This window comes from Alligator mississippiensis, chromosome 2, assembly GCF_030867095.1.
Source record: "Alligator mississippiensis isolate rAllMis1 chromosome 2, rAllMis1, whole genome shotgun sequence".
Classification (NCBI taxonomy): Eukaryota; Metazoa; Chordata; order Crocodylia; family Alligatoridae; genus Alligator; species Alligator mississippiensis.
This window is the reverse complement of record NC_081825.1, coordinates 247625143-247646995: the sequence shown is the minus strand read 5'-3', so window position 1 is coordinate 247646995 and position 21853 is coordinate 247625143. Positions and strand designations below refer to the sequence as shown.

General features: G+C 45.5%; 2 protein-coding genes and 1 non-coding gene across 5 annotated transcripts in view; all 3 read right to left on the bottom strand.

Annotated features, from left to right (window-relative positions):
• The window catches only part of DPH6 (diphthamine biosynthesis 6), a 425610-nt gene that overhangs the window by 123242 nt on the left and 280515 nt on the right, over positions 1-21853 (bottom strand). For all 3 annotated transcript variants that reach the window (XM_019496211.2, XM_019496209.2, XM_059723009.1), the window contains exon 13: positions 16131-16373. In XM_019496211.2, coding sequence (XP_019351756.1) covers positions 16131-16373 — 243 coding nt within the window. The remainder of the gene's footprint in view (positions 1-16130; positions 16374-21853) is intronic.
• Positions 9040-9227, bottom strand: LOC132248977 (U2 spliceosomal RNA). Its single transcript, XR_009460440.1, has one exon. It is a non-coding gene; the product is annotated as a U2 spliceosomal RNA (small nuclear RNA).
• LOC132248416 (proteasome activator complex subunit 3-like) lies at positions 9314-10146 on the bottom strand. The gene has a single exon (XM_059721386.1). The coding sequence runs from the start codon at positions 10050-10052 to the stop codon at positions 9471-9473; it is 582 nt and encodes a 193-aa protein (XP_059577369.1). The 5' UTR covers positions 10053-10146; the 3' UTR covers positions 9314-9470.

The window sequence follows — 21853 nt, the reverse complement described above, 5'->3', positions numbered from 1 at the left end:
GCATACTGAATGGATGAATACGAGTGGAGAAGGAGCAGAAGGATGTTGCAGGAGCATTAATGAAAGGGCTAGTCTGAGCTTGGATGAGGGTTTTAGGTGTGTGGTGGATGAGTGTGTCTTAGAAGGAATCTACAAGCTTTTCCCATAGCCTTGATGCCTGGGCCTAGTGAATGGTTTGGTTTTTTATGCCATAGCTGGATGCTACACATTAACATTATTGGGCATTCTGGGATCCTTTTGGATGAAGATTCCTGGGCGCAAGCGAGCGGTGAATGCATTGCCTGTTGTCCTGCAGGATCAACATTTGGGACAATGGGTGATGTGTGTGTTCACCCAGTAAAGCAGGTCAACTGTGTCAGGACATATTTTTGGCATAGCTTATCTGATTCATTTGGAAATGTCTTTTTTCTAACTTCATTGAATACAGTGCTTTAAAATAAAAATTTCTGGGAGATTTAGCACCAGCAGTGAGACACTGGGATAGATTAAGGGGCAACAAAGATTGCTTCCTGCATCAGCCCCTGGCACAGAGACCAAATGAGACAAAGTGAGTCCAGGTGGGATATGGTTTGATATTGCATGGTGGCTATGGTAGAAATAATTAGGTAATAGTAGGCAAGGTTAAAGATGAAAAGAAAAAGGGATAATAGAATATCGGCATGGGTAGTGCCAATTAGTAAAGGCAAAAATAGAAGAAATAATTGGAACTAACAAGCCATGTGCCAATCATCACCCTAATCCCTTTGTCTATAAATTATAATTTTTCCCATATTCTTTCTGCATCTTGGTAAGTTGTAAACTCTGTTGAGAAGGGACTGTCTGCATGTCTGTAAAGCCCATAACAAATTTTGGGAGCTCCTGTAACATCACATAATTAATACTAATAACCAGTGTGTGTGTATTCAGGTGCCAGAATAGTTTCCAGTTAACCCAGTAATTCACATTTAAAGCTTTTGTTCCTTTTATTAGTTTATAACATAACATTTCTAAAACTTTCTGGAGACTAAACTGACAGTTTTCCAATTAAGTATCATCTTGTGTTTTTCTTTTCTTCGCATTTTTTTAATGACAGTGTCATGTAATATGATGATTTTATGAGTGGTTTTGCTAACTCATTCAGCAGAGTAATCAATAGAAAAAATAAGCCAGATGGGTTGTAGTCCATTTGTATTGGATGGGACAGATGGCATTATTGATAGATGGAAAAATTCCAAATATTTATTGTATAATGATATAACAGAGACTCTGGCTACAAAACTGTATTAGCTTAAATTAAGTGCTTTACTCCATAAGGGTTAAGTTGTGCAGAGTTTTGTGTGGTGCAGAGCTGCTTTACCCCAAAGGAAGTTCCTTACAGTGTTGCCCAGGCAGAAAACCAGGCAGAATTCCATTAAAGTACTTAAAGAGGTTTGAATAGAGTTCCAGAGTACTTGGGAAGCCATGGATATGACTCTACTTTTTTCCTAAGCAAAATCCCAAACCCTTGACAGAACCATAAATGGCTGGGTTCTCTGAGTGTGGTCCTTGAAAAAGGTAACTATGGCCAGGTCCAGACAACCAAGGCCATGAGGTATGTGGCACCACAGAACCATCTGCACATTTAGCTGCTCTCTGCACTGCAAAGGAGTAGTGCAGGGGGTATTTTGACCCCTGGATATTCAGGGGTCAAAAAAAACTGTGCAAAAAAAAAAAAGTGGAGTGGCACATGTGGGGGCAGCATGTATAACTAACTCAAAACCAGAGCCTGGCCGGTTGGAGTCATGCTCTGAATGCTAGCCAAGCTCCAAGTGGCAGGATTGCCACTTCTGCAGCCCTGGGAGGCTCCCAGGGCCCCAAGTAAGGCTGCTGGGGCCAGCCCAGTGCTGGTCTCAGCTTCCCCTACCCCACCTGGAGTAACTTGCCATGTGCCAGAGGGCGCATGGCATAGGAGTTCTCCCGGGGAACCAAATGTCTATGCTCGTGTGGATGTGGCATAGGAGACTTTTCTAGCAAAAAGAAAACTAGGACTTTTATTTATTATGGTGGGTAGCAAGAGGGCATAGACAATCTTTTTCAGAACTCCAAAGGAAAAATGTGTATTCAATATCCAGAAACAGATGAGGGGCATGAGACTACATTATGCAGTGCAAAGTAGTCAGCTTCCTCCTTGTAGAAAATGTTGACTGAGCACCTATTCAGCCTTCATTCCTGTATAAGAAATCAAGTCCTGTAGAGTGGTGGTCAGGGCCAGGCTCAATAAGTTCCAAAATCAAAAATGAGAGAACACCTCATAGGGTCAGAGACCTCATGCATTTCTTTTTCTAACCCTTTTCCCAGCATCATCTGCATTATCTTGTGGGAGAAAATCAAAACCTAATTCCCTCACACAAAAACTATGACAATCCACTGGGTCCCAAAGCCTCATGATCAAAGAATCACAAGCAGGAGTAGAGAAACTGCTATGTTGAAATAAATCACTATATTAATGGGTAACCTCTAAACTACAGAGCCTCTTAAGAGAAGAAGTGCTTGGGGACCACTCTCCAGGGGTTGTTGCTGATTCATGATGAGCCAATCCATTATGAATCAGTCTTTCTCTGAAAAGTTAATTGCTAGAACAAGGGACACTGAGATTTCACCCACAAATTGCAGAATCAGGGCAGCACTGAAAAAGGAATGAGGATTCTTGGTATACAGGTCATAGCTCTCAGGCTGCCACACCTCACAAGGTGCTTTTGAAGAGGTTCCCAAGACTGTAGGAGTAGGCATTCGACCTCAAAATAGGAGCTTGGTGATGAAGCAGCTGTTTTGGAGGTAAGGAAAGTTCAGACCCTAGACTAAAAGAGGAGACTCTCTAACTGAAAAGACTGCACTGTAAGGATTGTCTGAAAGCAAGTTTTCTTTCTTTCTTTTTTTTTTGGCCTGTGGAAAGTGAAGTCCAATGTCATCTCTACTTGCTGCTACTAGGAAGGATGGGAGACAAGGAATAGATGACAGACAGGAGGAACCTACAGCGAACTTGAAGAGGCCTACAACCATTGGCTCCAATATACTAGTCTGTGCACAACCACATGGTGAAAAATTCTTGATCTTTGAAGAACAATCTAAACAAATTGTTATACAGACAATTATACAGACAGGTAGGAAGGGAAACAAGAATTCAGAGAAGCAAAGTGACTGACCCAAAGTCCTATCACTGAAAATTGGAAGAGTCAGGAACAGAAATAAACTCTCAGGCTGTTACATTATCCATCATATTACAATGTGTCTCTAACTGTTGCTTCTGAAAGACACAAATTTCTCTAATGTCTGATGCATGTTTTCGAGTGGATCTCACAGAAGGAACTCAAGACATTTAGAAATCAACTTCAAACATCTGAGCTTCATTTCTCTCATAGTTCATTTGTTATCACTGATGTTCTTAAAAGAGCATTTGTCAGCTCTTTTGGTCCGTATTCAGACTAAACTCCCAAGCTGAAGCTCTGTCACCATTTCTGTGCATGTACATACCGATGCCCACCCACATACTTCTCCACAGTTCCCCACTTTCTACTCATTTCACCTCTGTCCTATACCATTTACACATTGTCTTTTGTACTCTTTTGTATTACATCATAATAGAAATATTACCAATGTAAAATAAATAGAATTATTCAACTGAAGTTTTAGAAAAATGTTATTTATGTAGAATAAATTCATTTCACATCCGTATATGATAGTACACTAATAATTTTTGGTACTCCATAAATAAGCCTTCGGCAGTTTAAGAAGTATAATGTATATGATTTAGTTGCAATGTAAAATAGAAATACCTTAATAATCACAATATACTGTCATTTCTCTATTAAATGTAAAACATCCAGTAGTTGAATACAGAACAAGAAAGCGACCCTGTAAAAAATCTAATTAAATCTGTGATTTATAATGTCTAGTGAAGAAAAAATGTGTTCTGATCTGAGCTTGCAGTTGCATAATGCCAGTTTTTCATGGAATGACAGAACTGAATAATTCCAATTTATGCACTGTTTGTTCTTATTAGGCATCAGTAGGTTGCTACTCATACATGCCTATATTTGGCCACTGCCTGAAATAAAGAAAGTTCTGTAAAATAACAAAGCTTTTGGTTTAGCTGGTTAGGAGCTTCTATTTTAAATTAGGATAGAAGATTATTTCATACTATGGTTTATAAGGGTTTCTTAGTCTTTAGCACTGGGACAGGGAAAACAATAAAAAGAGACCCAAACAGGATCTCCTTAATGTAAAAATGTTTCAGAGCAGAGTTGGCTTGCTTTGGCCTATTCATTGAAAGATGGTATACCAAGCCTTTTCCCAACTTGATTCAGTAATATTTGATTCAAAGGTAAATATTAAGTTCACACCAGAGCCAACAAGGTTGGAGCTCTTCACTGTCTTTATGGAACAAGAGAAGAAGCACAGTTCTCTAGTGTGACTTAGTTTTCCAAAATCTTCAGGCATCAGGCTCTATTTTCTCTTTATTTTTAGAGTGGAAACAGATGCAAAGAATACACAATATTTCCACTTAAGAACATCCAAGCTGTTAATTCCTCCTTTCTGTAAACCTTGGTGAGCCTGGATGAAAAGCTTCTCAGCCAGTAAGCCAAGCAGATTCTCAGGGCAACACAGGCCCACCCTTCGGTCCCCTTTGATACAAGGGAGTTAGCAGTCTCCTGCCTTATTTGTGAATAAATAATAACAATTTGTAGGATCATAGTAAACTTTGGATGGAAGGGTCATCTAGCCCATCCCTTTACACGAGGTAGAACCATCCCTGACTAAACCATTCCAGTCATGTTTCTGTCTCACCTGCTCTTGAAAACTTCCAAGGATGGAGATTCCACAATTTCCCTAGGTAGTTTGTTCTGGTGCTTGACCACCCTCATAGGCTAGGGACAGATGTTACACAAACACAGAGGATTAGAAAAGGGCCAATGTGGTCCCTATTTTCAAAAAGAGGAGAAAGGGTGATCTGGGTGACTATAGGCCAGTTAGCTTCACTTCTATCCTTGGGAAAACCTTTGAAAAAAGTATTAAGTAACACAGTTGTTGGAGTCCAGCATGAAAAATAATGCTGAAGGGCAACCAGCATGGATTCACAGCAGATAGATCCTGCCTGACTAACCTTATTTCTTTTTATGACCAGGTTCCAAAATGCTTAGATGCAGGAGTTGAAGTAGATGTCATCTACTTGGATTTTAAAAAGGCCTTTGATATAGTGTTGCATCTCATTCTTATAAATAAATTAAGCAGTTGTGAAGTAGATTATTACACAGTTAGGTGGGTGGAGAATTGGCTTACGGGATGCACCCAGAGGGTGGTGGTGGACAGGTCATTTTCAGCCTGGAAAACTGAGGGCAGTGGAGTTCCCAAGGTTTGTTCCTTTGACCACTATTGTTCAATATCTTCATCAATTACTTGGATAAGGGCGTGGAAAGCGCTCTGTCCAAATTTGTGGACAACACAAAATTATAGGACAAAGTAAACACACTAAAGGGCAGGGAGCAGATTTAGGTGGATTTGGACAGATTGGGAAAGTTGACAGAACAGAATAGGATGCAGTTTAACAAAGTTAAGTACAAAGTGCTGCACCTAGGGAGAAAGAATCACTAAACACACCTACAGACTGGGAGGTGACTTTTTAAGCAGCACAGCAACAGAAAGGGATCTTGGACTCATAGTCCAAAATGAACATGAGTCATCAATGTACTAACATGATAAGTAAGCCAACTGTACTCTTTCATGCATTAGAAGGTTCATTACAAACAGGTCTAAGGAGGTGATAATTCTCCTCTATGCGGCATAGGTAAGACCATAGTTGGAGTACTGCATCCAGTTCTGGGCACTGCACTTCAAGAGAGATGTGGATAACCTTGAGAGGGTCCAGAGGAGAGCTACACATATGTTTAAGGGCCTGCAGGTAAGATGCTATGAGGAGAGATTGAGGCACCTTCCACAAAAGAAGGCTGAGACGGGATCTTGTGGCTGTTTACAAATTCACTGGGGGAGTGGGGGGTGGCAAGGAATTGGGGATGCTCTATTTACCAGGGTGCCTCTTAGGGTTACTAGGAACAATGGCCATAAACTGACAGAGAGCAGATTTAAATTAGACATTGGGAAAAACTTCTTTATGGTGAGGATTGCCAAAATCTGGAATGGGCTTCCAAGGGAGATGGTACTCTCCCCTACCTTGGAAGTCTTTAAGAGGAAACTAGACAAGCACCTAACTGGGGTCAGCTGACCCCAGCGTTCTTTCCTGCCCAGGGTGGGGGGGTCAGACTCCATGATCTACTGAGGTCTCTTTTGACCCTAAAAATTTATTAAATAAACTGGTTTAAGAGTACAGAAACTAGTTTAAATCTGTAACAGAACAGATTTTTAGTGTACATAAATGAGTTTAAAAATGGCTGAAACTGGTTTGAGTTAAGCCTGGTTGAATGTAGTATCAGACTTCACTGATTTGGGTCAAACCTCTTTATGCAATGTCTATCCCAGTCCCCTTCCTGGTTTAAGTTAAACCAGACTACCCCAGCATCCCAGCATGCTCTTTGGGCTGGGCTCTCTGCTCCACAGCAAAGCTGGTCCCTCCCCCCTGCTCTCTAACTGGAGGTCCTCACCACTCCCTGCTAAGCAGAGATTGCCCCGTCCCCTCTGCCTTACTCAGACACCTCTCAGCATTAGCTAGCATACCACATGCTGGCTACGGTCAGTGCTGTGGGAGACCAGACAAAGGCAGACAGGACTGTGTCCACTTATGGCTTTTTGGATGTCTAACACGTCCCTCTGTGGCTTCCTTGGAAAAAAGTTGTTTTAAGAACAGCTTGAAGCAATGGAGAGAAGCTTTTGTTTTTGTTGTTTTCTTAATGGGCAGATAGACACTGAGTTAGAGGTGATAAACACTGTATTATCAACTGTCTGCTGGGATGCTGGGGCAGGGGCCGCCCTAATCAGAGCATCCTGCCGGGGGCCTGGCCACACCCCCCAGCACTATGGAAGGGAAGGGAGGACTGCTCTAGCAGCCCCCAGTTTCTAGTCTGAGTCACTGCAGGCATCTGCCTGCATTTCTGAGATGTCTTTACAGTTACAAACTGGTTTAGCCTATCCAGGTTAGACTAACCTGCAAAGACTGAAGTGATTCAGGCTCAGGCTTTTTGAATGCCTGTCCCTAGCAATAGTCAGAAAGTTCCTCCTAATCTCCAGCCTAAATTTCCGCTGCTGCAGTTTAAGGCTGTTGCTCCTAGTCCTGCCTCCCACAGCCATAGAGAAAAGCCTATTTCCATCCTTTCAATAATCACCCTTCAGGTATTTGAAGACTGTTAACAAATACTTACTCAGTTTTCTCTTTTCCAATCTAAATAACCCTAGTTCTTTTAGCTTTTCCTCAATAGTTTTGCCTCCCAGGCCCCTAATCATTTTTGCCACTCTGTGCTAAACTTTTTCAAAACTGTCCACATCCTTGTTTAAGTGTAGGGACCAAAACTAGACACAGTGCTCCAGGTGAAGCCTTGTCAGTGCCAAATAGAAAGGAAGAATCACTTACCAAAAAGGTCTGCCTTCACTCAAAAATGTCTTAGGAAACACACAGAACTCAATTAGCCTATTCCTGGGCACAAGGTTGGTAAGAAGATGGTAGGAAACTGATTCTAGCCTCATCTGGTTTCTATTGATATTTAAGACGTTGCCAATCTGTCTTAAGTCAAGTTATGCAAAGAAATGTCCTCTGTTTCACTCATGACTGACACAAGTGAGGCAGACAAGGTTCTGTGGGTAAATCCTATATCTTTTATTAGACCAACTATTTTAGTTGGAAAACATTTTCTTTGCACACTTTTGGGTACAAACACAAAGATTTTTTCCAACTATTTCAGTTGGTCTGATAAAAGATATCGGATTTACCCAAAGAACCTTGTCTGCCTATGTCCTTAGACCAACATGGCTACAACCTGCACCCCTGACAAAAGTGAAACATTTGTGATATCTGTGGTTCTTTTTGCTCTTTCTGACATTGTCACTAACAATGTCCCAGTCTGGCTATTAGGAATGACAAGAATCAATAGCAGCATCAGGGATCCAGGGGAACAGCTAATCTTTCTCCCCAAGAACTTACAACCAGAGTCCTGAAAGGGATTGTCTTGTCACTGCTCCTATTTAAATTCTGTTTAGGCCTAACAAGGTGACAGGATCTATGATACCAGCAATCTGCCAATGACATGTAGCCCGATAGGTGTTTTTCACTTATCTCTGGCAGCAGTATCTGAAAGTTATTTCAAGTTTACAGAAGAAACAGAAGACTGAATGAAAAATGGCTGGTTCATACTAAATCCAGGGAAGACTTAAAAGATTTAAGGTGGAAAAAGGACATATTCCAAAGAAGTAGCAAACACTGCCAACCTGCCCTCAACCCATTCTGGTGTGTGTGTAGCTTCATGGTTATACTGCATACCTCACTGGCCTTCACAGTGAGCCAAAAAAAGAGATATTCTCCATTTGCTAGCTGACAATAGCTTGACCACTGTAGTTCATATCTTGACCACTGATGTCCATCACTTGTGTAATTCTACTAGGACTCTGTATGATGGTGTCCATCTCCTAAGTAATACTAGGTTACATAATGAAATCCTTGTTTCTTCCCTGTGAATGTAAAACAGTTTATTCTGTCCAGATATTTGTTCCCTATAGAAATAAGAATAATTCATTTATGGCAATTGCCTCTAGCTTACCCACCTGTAGAAAGGGTACCATTTATCTATCATACTGAGGGATTGTGAAGATTAGCTGTAAATTATGTTGAGGTAAATGGTACTAGAAAAAGTGTACCAGTGAAAAAATAGGGTACATAAAATAATTTTTAAAAGTATAATTATTCCATTATTGTTTAAATTATTATACTGTTGGAGAGAATTTGGGATTATACAGACCCATGCATATCTGCTCAGAAAAGAATGTGACCATATGAGTTCAGATTAAAAAAAAAAAAGCAGCAAAATTCTACAGAACTCAGTTTGGTGTAAATATTCCTTGTTACAGAGAGAAAGAAAGAAAGAAAGAAAAAGAAAGAAAGAAAGAGGCACTGTAATACTGGGCCGATGCATGGAGGGGCTGGAGCAAGCTCCGAGGCCCGCTCCCAGCACCAAAAATGCGTTTAATGCGTCGGTCCTCACATCGAGGACGTATCAGCGATTAAACTGATAAGAAAGAAGCACTGCAATACCAGGCTGATGCATGGAGGGGATGGAGCAAGCTCCGGTTCCACCTCCCAGGACCAAAAATGTGCTCAATACACAGCCTCCAATGGAGGACGTATCAGATATTACAGCTGATAAGTTTTTTTTTTGGGTTTTTTTGAGTTTCGTTAGAATTTAACTAAGAGTGCGATACTATTTCCAGCCAGTTTCCCATCTCGATAGTCACGTAACAAACCAAGGCAATGACAGTCTTTAGTGGACTGAACAGTTCTCAAGTTCAAATGTTGACACTTAGTAGAGGGTCTCGGCATTGCTGCTCCGAGGCCTCTTGATCTTCTCGATGTTTTTAAGAATCATGTCATGCAAAGTGACATATTGATTCCTCAGCTCTGATATGATCAGGCGCAGACTAATGTATTCCTTCTCATCAATCTCTGTCACTGTGTGGCGATAATCCTCCACATGAGGGTATTTTGCTATTTTCGAAACCAACTTTGCTCGTGTGATATAGTATCTAGAAATCTGGTCCAGGTAGGAAGCTGCCTCACTCTCCACAGTACGAAGCTCAGCTACAGTCTCCTCCTGAATAGAAACACCAAAGTTGTTTCCATCTTCTATCCTAGGGATAAGAAGCTGCACCCACATTTTGACCGTGTTACACTTCTCAATCAACAGCCTGATCTCTGGTTTCACTTTCTCAATGATGTTCACCAGCTGCTGGTTGCTCTTCAGCATCCCATTGGGCATCACAAACACTTTGGTACCCTGGAGGGTCTCTTCACAGTCTTCCAGCTTCCTTTTTTTCATGTTTGGCCCATCCAGTCCATCATGGCTGTTTGTGAGAAGGATCGGGTCAGGCACTGGGAGGTTCATGTCTGAGTGGATTTGGGTAAGATCATGAATGTTCAGGATGGGGTCCTTAAGTAACCTGTCAAGTTCTAACAACTTCAAGAAAGAAAGAAAGAAAGACTCTGACTTTTAAGAAACGTTTATTCCGGGGAGGATGACAAATGGGGGGCAGTAGAAGTCATGTACAGGTTGGCCCGAAGATCTGGGTCTCGAGGACAAGGCCTGCCCATACACTCTAGAGAAAAAAAACCCACAAAGAACAAAAGAAGTATTTTTTTATATATATATATATATATATATATATATATATATATATATATATATATATATCTATACACACACACACACACACACACACACACACACACACACACACACACACAGTTCTTGCCAGTGGGGACACCCAGGGGGGCCTTAGGACATCAGGGGTCGGCCCGCATGGACAAAGCCCGAGGTCTCGGCTTGCTGGACGCGCCTCTGCATCTTGAGCAGCTGGTGGCGTCACAGGGCAAGGAGCAGGCGTCCTGCCTCGACTTGACACAGTGTCCCCTCAACGACCCAGTATTCCTCAAAGGTGGACACTGTCCACAAGAGGACTGCCTGCTTGAAATCAAGCGAGAGGCAGGCCCGCACCAACAGGCAGAAGAGCTGCAGGGCGTTGTCCATCCCGGTCCTGGTGAGCCAGTTTCGCCAGCTCTTCATGGTGGCCATCTTGGCCTGGCCCAGCAGGAAGTGGGCCAGGCTGATTGTGGCCCGCTCAGCTGTCCGGTACGGGAAAGAGTAGATGTAGGTTTCCTTCGAGAAGTCCCGGTCTAGTGCCCGAAGCAGTGTTCTGAGGGTGGCGAAGAGTGGCCACAGCTGGGGGCAGTCGAGGAAGGCATGGAAAACATCCTCATCCAGCACCCCCGGGCAGAAGGGGCAGGCTGCTGAGGCCACTGGCTTCAGGTGGAGCACAAAGGTGCCAGTGGCCAAAATGTCATGCACCAATCTCCACTGGAGGTCACCGGTCTTCTTGGCGGTGAGCGCCTTGTACAGCGTGCGCCATACTGGGGTCCCGGCCACGCCAGGCGCCGCCTCCACACAGTGTCGGGGCGGCCGGCCAGCACCTGGGCATGCCAGGTGTGCACCACCCACACGTAGAGTCCCTTCTGGGGCAGTGTGCCAAAGGGGCAGTCCGTACTGCTACTGGGGGGCACAGGGAGCCTAAGCAGTGTGTTGGGCCGGTCAGACAGCTCACTGGCCACCGCTGGGATGACCGGCAATGGTGGGAAGGCGTCACCTGCAGCGTCCGTGGTGGGGAGGTCCTGGTGAGCCTGGAGGTAGCCTTCTAGGGTGGTCACTGCTTCTGTTGGGAGGGTGGCCCTGATGGCCCATAGAAGCCGGCCCGTGGTGCGGATGGAGCGCAGTGCCAGCCGGGCAGCCAGGGCTTCAGCTGACAGCCAGCCCAACTGAGCAGGGTCCAGGAGGTGCTCCAGGTGGGTGGTGTGCGCCTCGATGAGAGCAGCCACGAGGCTGGCGGAGGCCAGGCTTGGCACGACATGCTGCAGGGCTGGGTTGTGTACCAGGGGCTCCTGAAGCAGTTGTGGGAAATGCAGGAGCCTGGCTTGGGGACAGAGATGGAAGGTAGCCCGCCAGACCCACACCATGTCGCGGTAGAACGGGGGAAGGTAACGTCCAACATAAAGGGCTCCCAGTCAAAGCCAAGGCCCCCCAGTTGCTGCAGGAACCAGCACGCCAGCTGCCGCCATGGGAGGTGGCCCTCGGCATACAGGAGCCACTGGAGGGCTTGCAGGCGGTAGGCAGCCACCTTCTGGCCAGGTCAATCAGGCCCTGGCCCCCCTCGCTAGCGGGCAGGTAAAGGGAAGCTTGTCTGTCCCAGAGGAAGTCCACTAGGAGCCGCTGCAGTCTCCTGAGTAGCTCCGGTGGAGGGTCCAGCACAATGCAGCGGTGCCACAGGGTCGCCGCTGCCAGGTTGTTGGTGATGAGGACCCGGCCATGGTAGGAAAGGGCGGGTAAGCGCAGGTAGGCCTCCATTCCCTCCGCCAGGTCCTCCAGTTGCGGGCTGCAAAGGCCGGCGGCCCCAGTAATACTTCCAGGGCTTTGAGGCCTTCCCGGAGCCAGGCGAGGCCCCCTGGCAGGTCTGGAGGTGGTTTGCTGGCCCATGTCCCGAGCAGGAGTGTGTCACTCTTGCCCCAGTTGATGCAGGCTGACGTGGTGAGTTTGTAGGTCCATTGGCAGTACACCAGGACCCACACATCCTCCTGGCTGCCCAGGAAGACTGTCACATCATCCGAGCATGCTGTCAGCTGGATTGGGGGGCCAAGGGTCAGGCCTGATGCCGGTGGCAGGGCTAAGCTGGTCAGGTGACGTCTCAGAGCTTGCAGCAGCGGTTTGATAGCCAGGGCGTACAGCATGCCCGAGAGGGGGCAGCTCTGGCATATACCGCGACGCACCGGGAATGGGGAACACAGCACACTGTTCAACTTGAGCAGGCTGGAGGCATCATGGTACAGGACCTGGAGCGCCATGATGAAAAGAGGCCCGAGGCCAAAAGCCTCGAGGGTGCCGAGCAGGTACCGGTGGTCAATGCAATCGAAGGCCTTCTCCTGGTCCAGGGAGACCAAGCTGACATCCAGGCCAAAATGCTCCGCACACGCAGCAGAAACAGGTTGACCTGGATGGTCCTGCCCAGCACACAGTAGCTCTGCTCGGGCCCAATGACGGAGGCCATGACAGTGCAGAGACGGTTCGCCAGCGCCTTCGTCAGGAACTTATAGTCAGCGCACAGAAGGGAGATGGGTTGCCAGTTCTTAAGGCAGCCGAGGTCCCCCTTCTTGGGTAGCAAGGTGAGCACTGCCCGGTGGCAGTTGGTCAGCAGGGTCCCGTCGGCGAGGCTCTCACAGAAGACACGGAGGAGGCTGGGCCCAAGGAGGGGACAGAAGGCTTTATAAAATTCCACAGGCAGTCTGTCAAGGCCTGGGGTCCTGCCCAAGGCAAGCCCCCCCACAGCAGCCTCGAGCTCTGCCAGGGAGAGTTCGCACTTCAGGGCCTCGAACTGAGAAGCGCCGAGGCGCAGCAGGTCCTTATGCAGCTGCTGAGCGGCCTCTGGACAAATGGGTTCAGCTGCAAACAAGTCCCGAAAGAAGGCAACAGCATGCCCCTGCACTTTGCCTGAGTCCATGAGCAGCCATCCCTCCGGGGTCTTGAGATGGTCCAATGTCTTTGCCACAGCCCACCGCCTCTCCAGGCCGAAGAAGAAGCCAGTCGGGGCGTTGGCTTCTGCCAGCTCCTGGCAGTGGGCCCGTACCTACGCACCGCGGGCTGCGCCCTCTGCCAGCTCCCGCAGGTATTTCTTGTGGGACTGGAGGCTCTCGAGGAGTGCCGTGTCATTGCCTGCACAGAGCAGGGCTGCCTCAAGCTCCGCCATGTCCTCCTCCAGCTCCTGGGTGCAGCGGCAGATCTCACTTGCCACCAGCTGGGACTACTGTTGGCAGAATGCCCGAATCTGTATCTTCCCCATGTCCCACCACAGCCGCCAGGAGTAGTCTGCTCGTGCAGCCTCCCAGTTCCTCCAGAGGTGGGCGAAGCAGTCCCTGCAGTGGGTGTCCTGCAGCAGGCTGATGTTGAGACACCAGTAAGGGGCCCGCGTGCATGCTCTGCCAGGCAGGCTCGGTTCGCAGCAGACCAGGACGTGGTCCAAGAGGCCTGATGAGATGATGCGGCTGCTGCACAGTAACAGCAGATGGTGCTGGGCGATGTAGAGGTGGTCCAGGTGGGCCATGGTGATACCACTGGCACTCATGTTTGCCCAGATATATTGGCGCGTGTCAGCGTGGAGGACCTGCCAGGCGTCGACGAGATCCACTGCCTCCAGCACAGTCCACAGCTTGCGGGCCGAAGGCAGATGCGGCTCTAGCCCCGTCCAGTCTAGCAGCATGTTGATGGTGCAGTTGAAATCCCCGTCCATGAGAAGCAGGTCATCATTCTCACTGGTGTCACGCAGGAGGTCACCCAGGGTCTCTAAGAAGGCTACCCTCTCTCTCCCCTTGTTGGGCATGTAGATGTTGACAAGGAGCAAGCTCTGGTGTGCCAGGGTGACATGGATGGTCAGCAGTCAGCCAGGAACAACCTCTAGTGCCACTGCTGAGTAGTACTGCAGCTGCAGCGAGAGGAGGGTCACCACTCCTGTGCTGAGGTTGGTGCCATGGCTTAGAAACGAGCAGCCTCTCCAGGCAGCGTGCCAGTGAGCTTGAACGTGCATGTTGCTGTGCATCTCCTGGAGGAAGGCAATCGCCAGCTGCTTCTGTCGCAAACCTTCCAGGACGGCCATCCACTTCACCGGGTCCCTGCAGCCAATGGTGTTTAGCAAGGCAATTGTGGTAACCGCCATGAGCAGGAGAATAAAAAGGAAGGATAGGCAGGGTACAGGTGGGAGAGGAGGTGACAAAGCAGGGCAAAACCACAGAGACAGGGGAAGACCTATCTTTGCCCTATCCTATTCCGCGGACCCACCTCAGCCCCACACCTCCCTCACCCGGGTCACCAGCTTCTCAAGCCAGAAGGCATGTTGATGCGTGCCCGGGTCCCGGCTCATGAGCCTTGCTGCGTCACTAGCGGCGGGGACAAACCGCACGGGGTCTGGACACCATTGCCGGATACTCTCTGCCACATTCCTCTGGCCCTTGGTCTGCTCTAAGAGGTTGAGGATGCCTCCATAGCTTGGGGCCACCCAGGGGGGTTCTTCAGCAGGAGCTGGATGTTGTCAAATGAGAACCGGTGGGGCTGTACTCTGGGAGGGGACCTACCAGTGAGACCGGTGAAAGTGCCCTCAATGGCCAGGCTGCCTAGCAGGCCCCCCTCAATACCTGGGTCAAGGATCGTCTCTGGGAGATAGATCCCCATCGGCTTTGGGGGGCAAATGTCCCGCTCCTGGGGCCGCTTGTAGCGCTCAGAGGGCAGGCACTCCATCTCCTCCTCATTGGCCTTGGTGGGCAGGGGAGTGGGTGGGGGGGGGGTGGCAGGACCCTCTGCTGTCTCCTGTGACTGATGCTGGGGAGGCAGTCACTCTCTCCCTGCCTTGCCACTCACAAGCCCCACGAGTTGGGATGGAGGCGAAGGGTTGCCAGATGTCGCTGGGACACCCTCAGTCGTGGCCTGAGGTGGCGGGGTTTCCAGGGTGGGGCAGGCAGTGTGGGGTCAGGTTCCCTGGCTACATTTTCCCTGGCACTGTCAGAGGTGGGCCCCAAAGGGGCAGGGGCTCATTTAGAAGCTCCCTTTTGCTTCTTGCTCTTAGCTTTCTTGGGAGCAGGTGGCACCACCCCTGAAGGGGGCGGGCTAGGCTGCTTGGTGTTTGCCACCTCCAGGTCCACCACCTCGACTAAGGCAGGGGTGGAGGAAGGTGGAGGGAAGGTCTCAGTTGTTCCACCCGACAGGGCTCCAGCACCTAAGACGCTACCCACTCTGGGTGGAACTAGGACGGGGGGACTGGGAGGACATCCCAGCCCCTCCACCAGGTGAAACCCCCGCACTGGGGGGCAGCCCCATCAGGCTGGGGGAGGGTGGAGGGAGGCTAAGAGGGAGCCACAGTCGCCCCACCCGGTGGGGCACCAGCACTCGGGACACCAGCTGTCTTAGAGGGGACTGCGGCAGGAGGAAAGAAAGAAAGACAGACAGACAGACAGACAGACAGACAGACAGACAGACAGACAACAGAATAATTCATTGAAAAGTTAAGATAAACTGCCCACCTCTAACCCTTTTACAGAAAATATATAGGTAGAGCCATTTCAAATATAATATTGTTCACATTTTGCCTGGAGGAATAGGCTGCTCTTAAAGAATTCTGTAACTTATTGCTTTGGGGAATTAAGAGAAAGTTAGTGATGAATATAACTTTCTATTAAGCAATTTTCTTTCTTTCTCAATTGTGCACAGCCACTTATGAGCCAGAACATAACAGCTCAATCAAACCTTATTATATCAGTTTTACTTGAACCCCACCGAAATGCACTGAGAAAATTCTGATATTACCTCAAGACTTTGAAAACCCTTTTCATAAATCATTTAAAAAACTTGAAAGAAGAAAATGCGTATTACAGATACCTTTTTGTCTTCTTTTAATTTCTTTTCCCATATAGCGCGAGCAACAGGAATGTACTTGTTGTCAGTTACATAACAGTTTGCCATAAGGACGTGCTGGAGTTCAGTATTGTGACTCATAGCTTTAAGGACTTTCTCAACATGACGTAGGGAGACTGTGGCCTCAGTCTGTATGCCACCACTTACAAGCTGCATAGTACAAGGTACTAGTGCAATCTGTCCAGCACAGTAGAGAACATCTCCAATCTAGAAGATAAGATAAAGAGAAAAAAATTAGAACTGCTGGGGAGTGGATGGAGAAGAAGAGGTTGGAAAGAAGTATCTCCCTCTTTTCTAGATATTCCCTTGCACCACAAAACCATATTTGACTTTGCTACAAATGAAGCAAGTATGCCAATCTAAAGGTCACTTTTGACAGAGATTTAGTTACTCTCTAAATGTACGTACGGCATTGCAATAAACCTCAACCTAAGAGTTAATACATGGATGGTCAAATGTGCATAATCGTCTTCAAATGAATCAGCTGTGAACTGATGAGGTAAGTCTAGAAATATGTAAATTTAACCTTTCACAATGTCACAATATTTCCCTAGAACTACTGAAAGGTTTTGTGTAAAGTTCCAAGTAAATTTGTTTACAGTCTGTCAACTCAGGTATACAGAAAAAAGTGGAACTTTCTACTCTTACAATATACAGACAACAGTATTTTTTATAACTTTAAGGAAGGCATGCCAAGGTCATTATTCCCTGCAGTGCACACTCTGGAAAAAAATAACTATGCTTTACTTTAAGGTTTGTTACTTTTGCTATAACATGCCACAGCTCAAATATGTTTTCCATGAATTTAATCAGAGTTGTGATTTGGTATATTTTATAATGTTTAATCTTTGATTTTTTTTGTTGTACTCTTATAATAGTTTACATTTGACTTTGGTTTGCTGCTGCTTTTAATTTTAATTTATTTAGGTTTATACAAACAGTAAAATGTTCAATCTATAATAGGATTGGTGTCTTTGGCATAACCTAAAATCATAAAATACAATTTGACTAGATAATAGAATTCATCATGACCAACCACAAAGGAATACGAAATTGCAGACCAAAAATAAACTGAAGCGTGTTACTGGGGCTTACAGAGATAGTTTAATAATCACTCAGAAATCAACTAGAATACTTCAAAAGCTCTCACTACTTGCCAGATATAATGTTCATATGGGGCATATGCCACAAATGTGTGCTATTTTTGGGCTACAAAGTAGCTTGCTTTAGAGAAGTTTACCTGGCAACACTTGAAAGGACTTATTCTCTCTAGCACAGCTAAGAGTAGGAACCTGGGTTCCTATTATCCAGACATCTTAAAAAATTATTACAAAATCTTAAGATAAATATGACGATCTATCACATTCTTCTTCTGTACCAAAAAATTCTATGCATTTTTTGAACAGCAAACAGTAAATGTTACTGCATATCAAGAGAGAAAATGAATAGAGAAGTGGGATGTACAGTGGGTGTAAGCAGTGTTGAAGTGAGCCGAAAAAGCATATTGCTGCAAGTAGAGAGGGGGAAAATGGACTGTGCAAGAAGCCTTTATGAGAAACTGTGCGGAACTTTTGGTATAAGCTGCATAAAATCCTCAGAAGGCTAAGTAAAAAAGAAATCTGTGTCCTGGAAGACACAGCAATCAAACCATGTGACAGACCCATATGCAACTCCAAATCTGTCCTCATAACTGTCTCTGTCTCACAAAAGACTCACACATGTAACTATTGGAAGAGTATCTTACACAATTTGGCATACAAGTTCTATGATTAGCAGCTGAAGAGGGGGAGGAGGCAGAGAGGAAGCATAATAGATTAACTGACACCCATCAACTATCTTTTTAAATTGTTTAAGATATCTGAAATATTGTTTTGATAATGCTATATATAACCCTAAATTAAAAAAAAAGAAAATGCAAGCAATATTTTGGTTAAAAAGAACAAATGGTCTTCCTTAAAAAAGTGCTATTTTAAAATATGTGCCATTGAACAAGGGAGTCCAGCCAGCTATCAAGTGGCATATTGACAAGATGAGAAGCAAATCTAGAAAGATATGATTCAGAGGGGCACAGGTTTATTTTTTAAAAGAGCCCTTTGTTCTCACCTTTACTAAGTTAAATCTTAGGAGAAGGCAAAGCCTCCAGGGCAGGTAATTTATATTCTTCTATAGAAAAATCTTCCCAGCATTATTTCTCCTTCTTCCCCTGCTAGGCCCCTGGCTTTACATGCATCACCATGTTAATTACTAGATAGACAGAAGAGCTGTTCAACCAGTTCACTTCCCCTATTCTTGAACAGATTGTTTGAGACATAATATGAATACTAATTAATGATAAAATATCTGTCAGTGTTTTGAAATATGGACTAAGATAGCACTTTCTTAAAGTCTCCTGGATAGTTCTAATACAATTAACCCCACTGGTCATAAGCAGGGTCAAAACAAATCTCTGAAAGATTTGAGCAAAACTGGCAACACTTTTGGCTCAAATTCAATGGGAATTATACAGAGATCTTAAAAAAAACCCCCAAAACCCAAAAACCTTTCCCCCCCTCTGTTCTTAACATACTTGTTTGCATGTTAAGACATAATTAATTGAAAAACAGTATTCCCAAGATGCTACCATGTTATAAAAAGGTGGGTGCAAGGGGGAAAGGAGGGAAAATGCACCAAAACAAGGACACACAATTTCAACAACTCTTTTGCAGGGGGGCATAACTTAAGATAAAAAGAAAAGAGGTTTGCATCTCTCGCTCTCTTTCTCTTTCCCAGTGTCTGGGTCATGAAATACAACTATCAATAAATGAGCAACAAGGGCAAAGTTGCAAACCAGCAAAGAGCAGTGTTTTAGCAGGTTTCAGGGGGTTGTCTGTACAATATTTTATGTACTATACAAAAAGGTGATAGCAGAGTAAAAACCCATCTAAAGCTGGGAAGACTCTATAATATTTTGTTTGCAGTGCTGAAATCATACAACAGGAGATGTCACAATGTATGGCTGCAACCCTTGTATTGTATTAAAGCTCTACAAAACCCTGATAAAACTTTGCAACAGTTTTTTTCAGTATTTATGAGGATAAGAGATTTAACAAAATATAGATATTAACAGCATAGCAACTCCAGAGGACCAACATACCCAATACACTGTCAGTAGAAACAGAAATGCAGTGTAATACCCATACATTCATATTCTATTGTAACTGAATTTACACTGCAGATTATTTCATTTGAATTCTTAAAAATATTTCCTACTTTAAAATGGGATTAAAGATCTGACAAACCAGCAAGTTAAAACTCCTTCTGTCTTGTCCCTTAGGGCTAGGTTTTCCTCTTACTTATACCAATTTATGCCCAGTGTAACTCCACTGAAGTCAATGGAATTATTCTGGTGCATCATTATGATTCTATAAAGTTTCGTCTCTTATATAGTCATGTGTACCTTTGTAGAATGAATGCCAATTGGAGTTAAGCTATCGCTCTAGCTGTTGTTTAATTTCAATTTACATAGGTATTAATGACTACACAAAGAGAAGACAGTGGACAGTGAGGGCTACCACATATATAATGCATCCTGTCAGGGCTGGGAATGCCAAGGTCTCACTTGGGTTTATTCTCTTACATATGTTTACTGTGCTGCAATACCTACGCAAAATACTGGGCCTGATCATGGTCTGTCATGTGTACCACTGCAAAAGAGTACAGCATTTTTGCTGCTTGTTGCTCTGCTGCTCTCAGTCCATGAGGGTAAGTAGACTGTACAGCTGCCCTGCAACTCTACATTCCCACCTGAGAGCAGCAAAGATCATGTCAGAGACTTCTCGACTGGCTACCTCCAAAGTTGCACAACACTCTGGCTTCTGACAAAGTTATAGATGACCCTATAAACCAATTTAAGTAATCAGAAACTGGTTTAAACCTGTAACAGAACAGAAGTTCACTGCATCAGTTTCAAAATGGCTGAAACTGGTTTAAGATAAACCTGGTTGAATGTAGTATCAGACTTAACTGATTTGGGTCAAACCAGTTTATGAAACTTCTGTCCAAGATCCCTTCCTGGTTCAAGTTAAATCACAGGCCCCCAGCATGCTTTCCAGCCCTGGGCTGGGCTGAGCTGTCTGTTCCAGCAGAGAAGGGTTTGGACATAGGAGGGGGACAAGGGGGAGGCAGGGACTGCCCTGCAGGCAAACCCCAGCTGGGGCCTGGGGCAGGGAGAGGGGTTAAACTTCCCTTCCCCTGAGTACAGAGCTGCCCTGCCCTACCCTGCTAAAAACTTACTGCTGGCTGAAACTGTAGACTACACATCCCAGAAGCACCTGGAAGCAGGAAGAGGAAGTGATGAGCAACCTTGCAGAGTTGAGCTGTTGCAGTCTGAACTGCAAATCCTAGAAACCTCAAAGGCAACAGGAAGAGGAAGAAAACACACAGCCCATGCTCGCTATCTGCCAGAGAGCCATGCTCTGGTGACCCCCAGCCTCTAGCGTGAGCCACTGCAAGTATTTCCTGAATCAAAAATGAATGTCTGTTCAGTTGTTTCTAAGTTTAATCTCTGCAGCTTAGACTAACCTGCAAAGACTGAAATGATTCAGTCTTGGGCTTTTTGACTGTCTGTACTTAGCCCTAGAGGCAAAAAATCTTCAGTTTAGTACAAACACTTAATGTGGTTGTAGCTCTTTTAGTACTTCATAACACAATACATATAATGAATGTGCGCGTGCAATCTATATAATGCCTGTGTGTGTAAACTAGAATATACAGGTCAGTCATATCATATGCGCATTTAACTTGCACAAATTCAACTATATGCGGGGTGGGAGGGAGGGCGGAGCTTGAGTCTGCACATGGCACTGCTGCTTACCTGGAGGTCTGGCCACCGCCATGTTGCCAGAGGTGACTGCCTCTGCCTCCAAAACCTCGTGCCACCACCATGGAACCATGCCCGGAGCTGTGTGGCTGGCTGCCGGGTGGCAGCGTGGTGGTGGCCGGGAGGCACGCAGCCATCCCCACCACCACCCCGCACTGTGCGGCTGCCGCTGGCTGCACAGCTCTAAGCATGGCTCCGCGGCGGTGGCGGGAGGTTTTGGAGGCAGAGGCAGTCACTGCTAGTCAAATCGCTGGCACGATAATACGCGATTTGTCTATATGCGATTTTTGCCTTACGCACTAACTTTAGAACGTAACCCCCACATAAGATGCGACTGACCTGTACCATTTAATAAAAGAGTTGAACCAGAAAAAAAATAAGAAGCATTTTTGGCAGGGAATCTAGCTGGCCTGAATTTTGCAATTTACTTTAATTTTCTGAACAACGTTCACCATTAATGTAAATCACAGTAACATGAATATAACTCATACTGCATAAAGTCTCTAAATAATACTTCCAAAGCACAAAGGCCAATGTTAAAGACTATCTTTCTTTGAGTCAATCCAAAATTCTTCCTCAGAGGAGAACATTCCATGGTATTACATCTTCCTCTGAACATCCATGGGCAAATCCACATTATGGCAATGGCATCAGCAGTGAAATACATTATTTTTTCATACTTCTCTATGCAGCAAATCTGGTAGTTATTCAATAAGGAGAAGTTATGAGAAAGATATGAAAAAGATGTAAGAAAAAAATATGAAAGAAAAAAGGAAAAAGGTATATCTGAAATAATGCTTAACTTGGTATTTTTTCTATGTTCTGCTCC

What these genes read in the sequence shown, in the direction of transcription:
- LOC132248416 (XM_059721386.1), bottom strand. Translation starts at nt 10,052, where the DNA reads ATGAACCTCCCAGTGCCTGACCCGATCCTTCTCACAAACAGCCATGAT.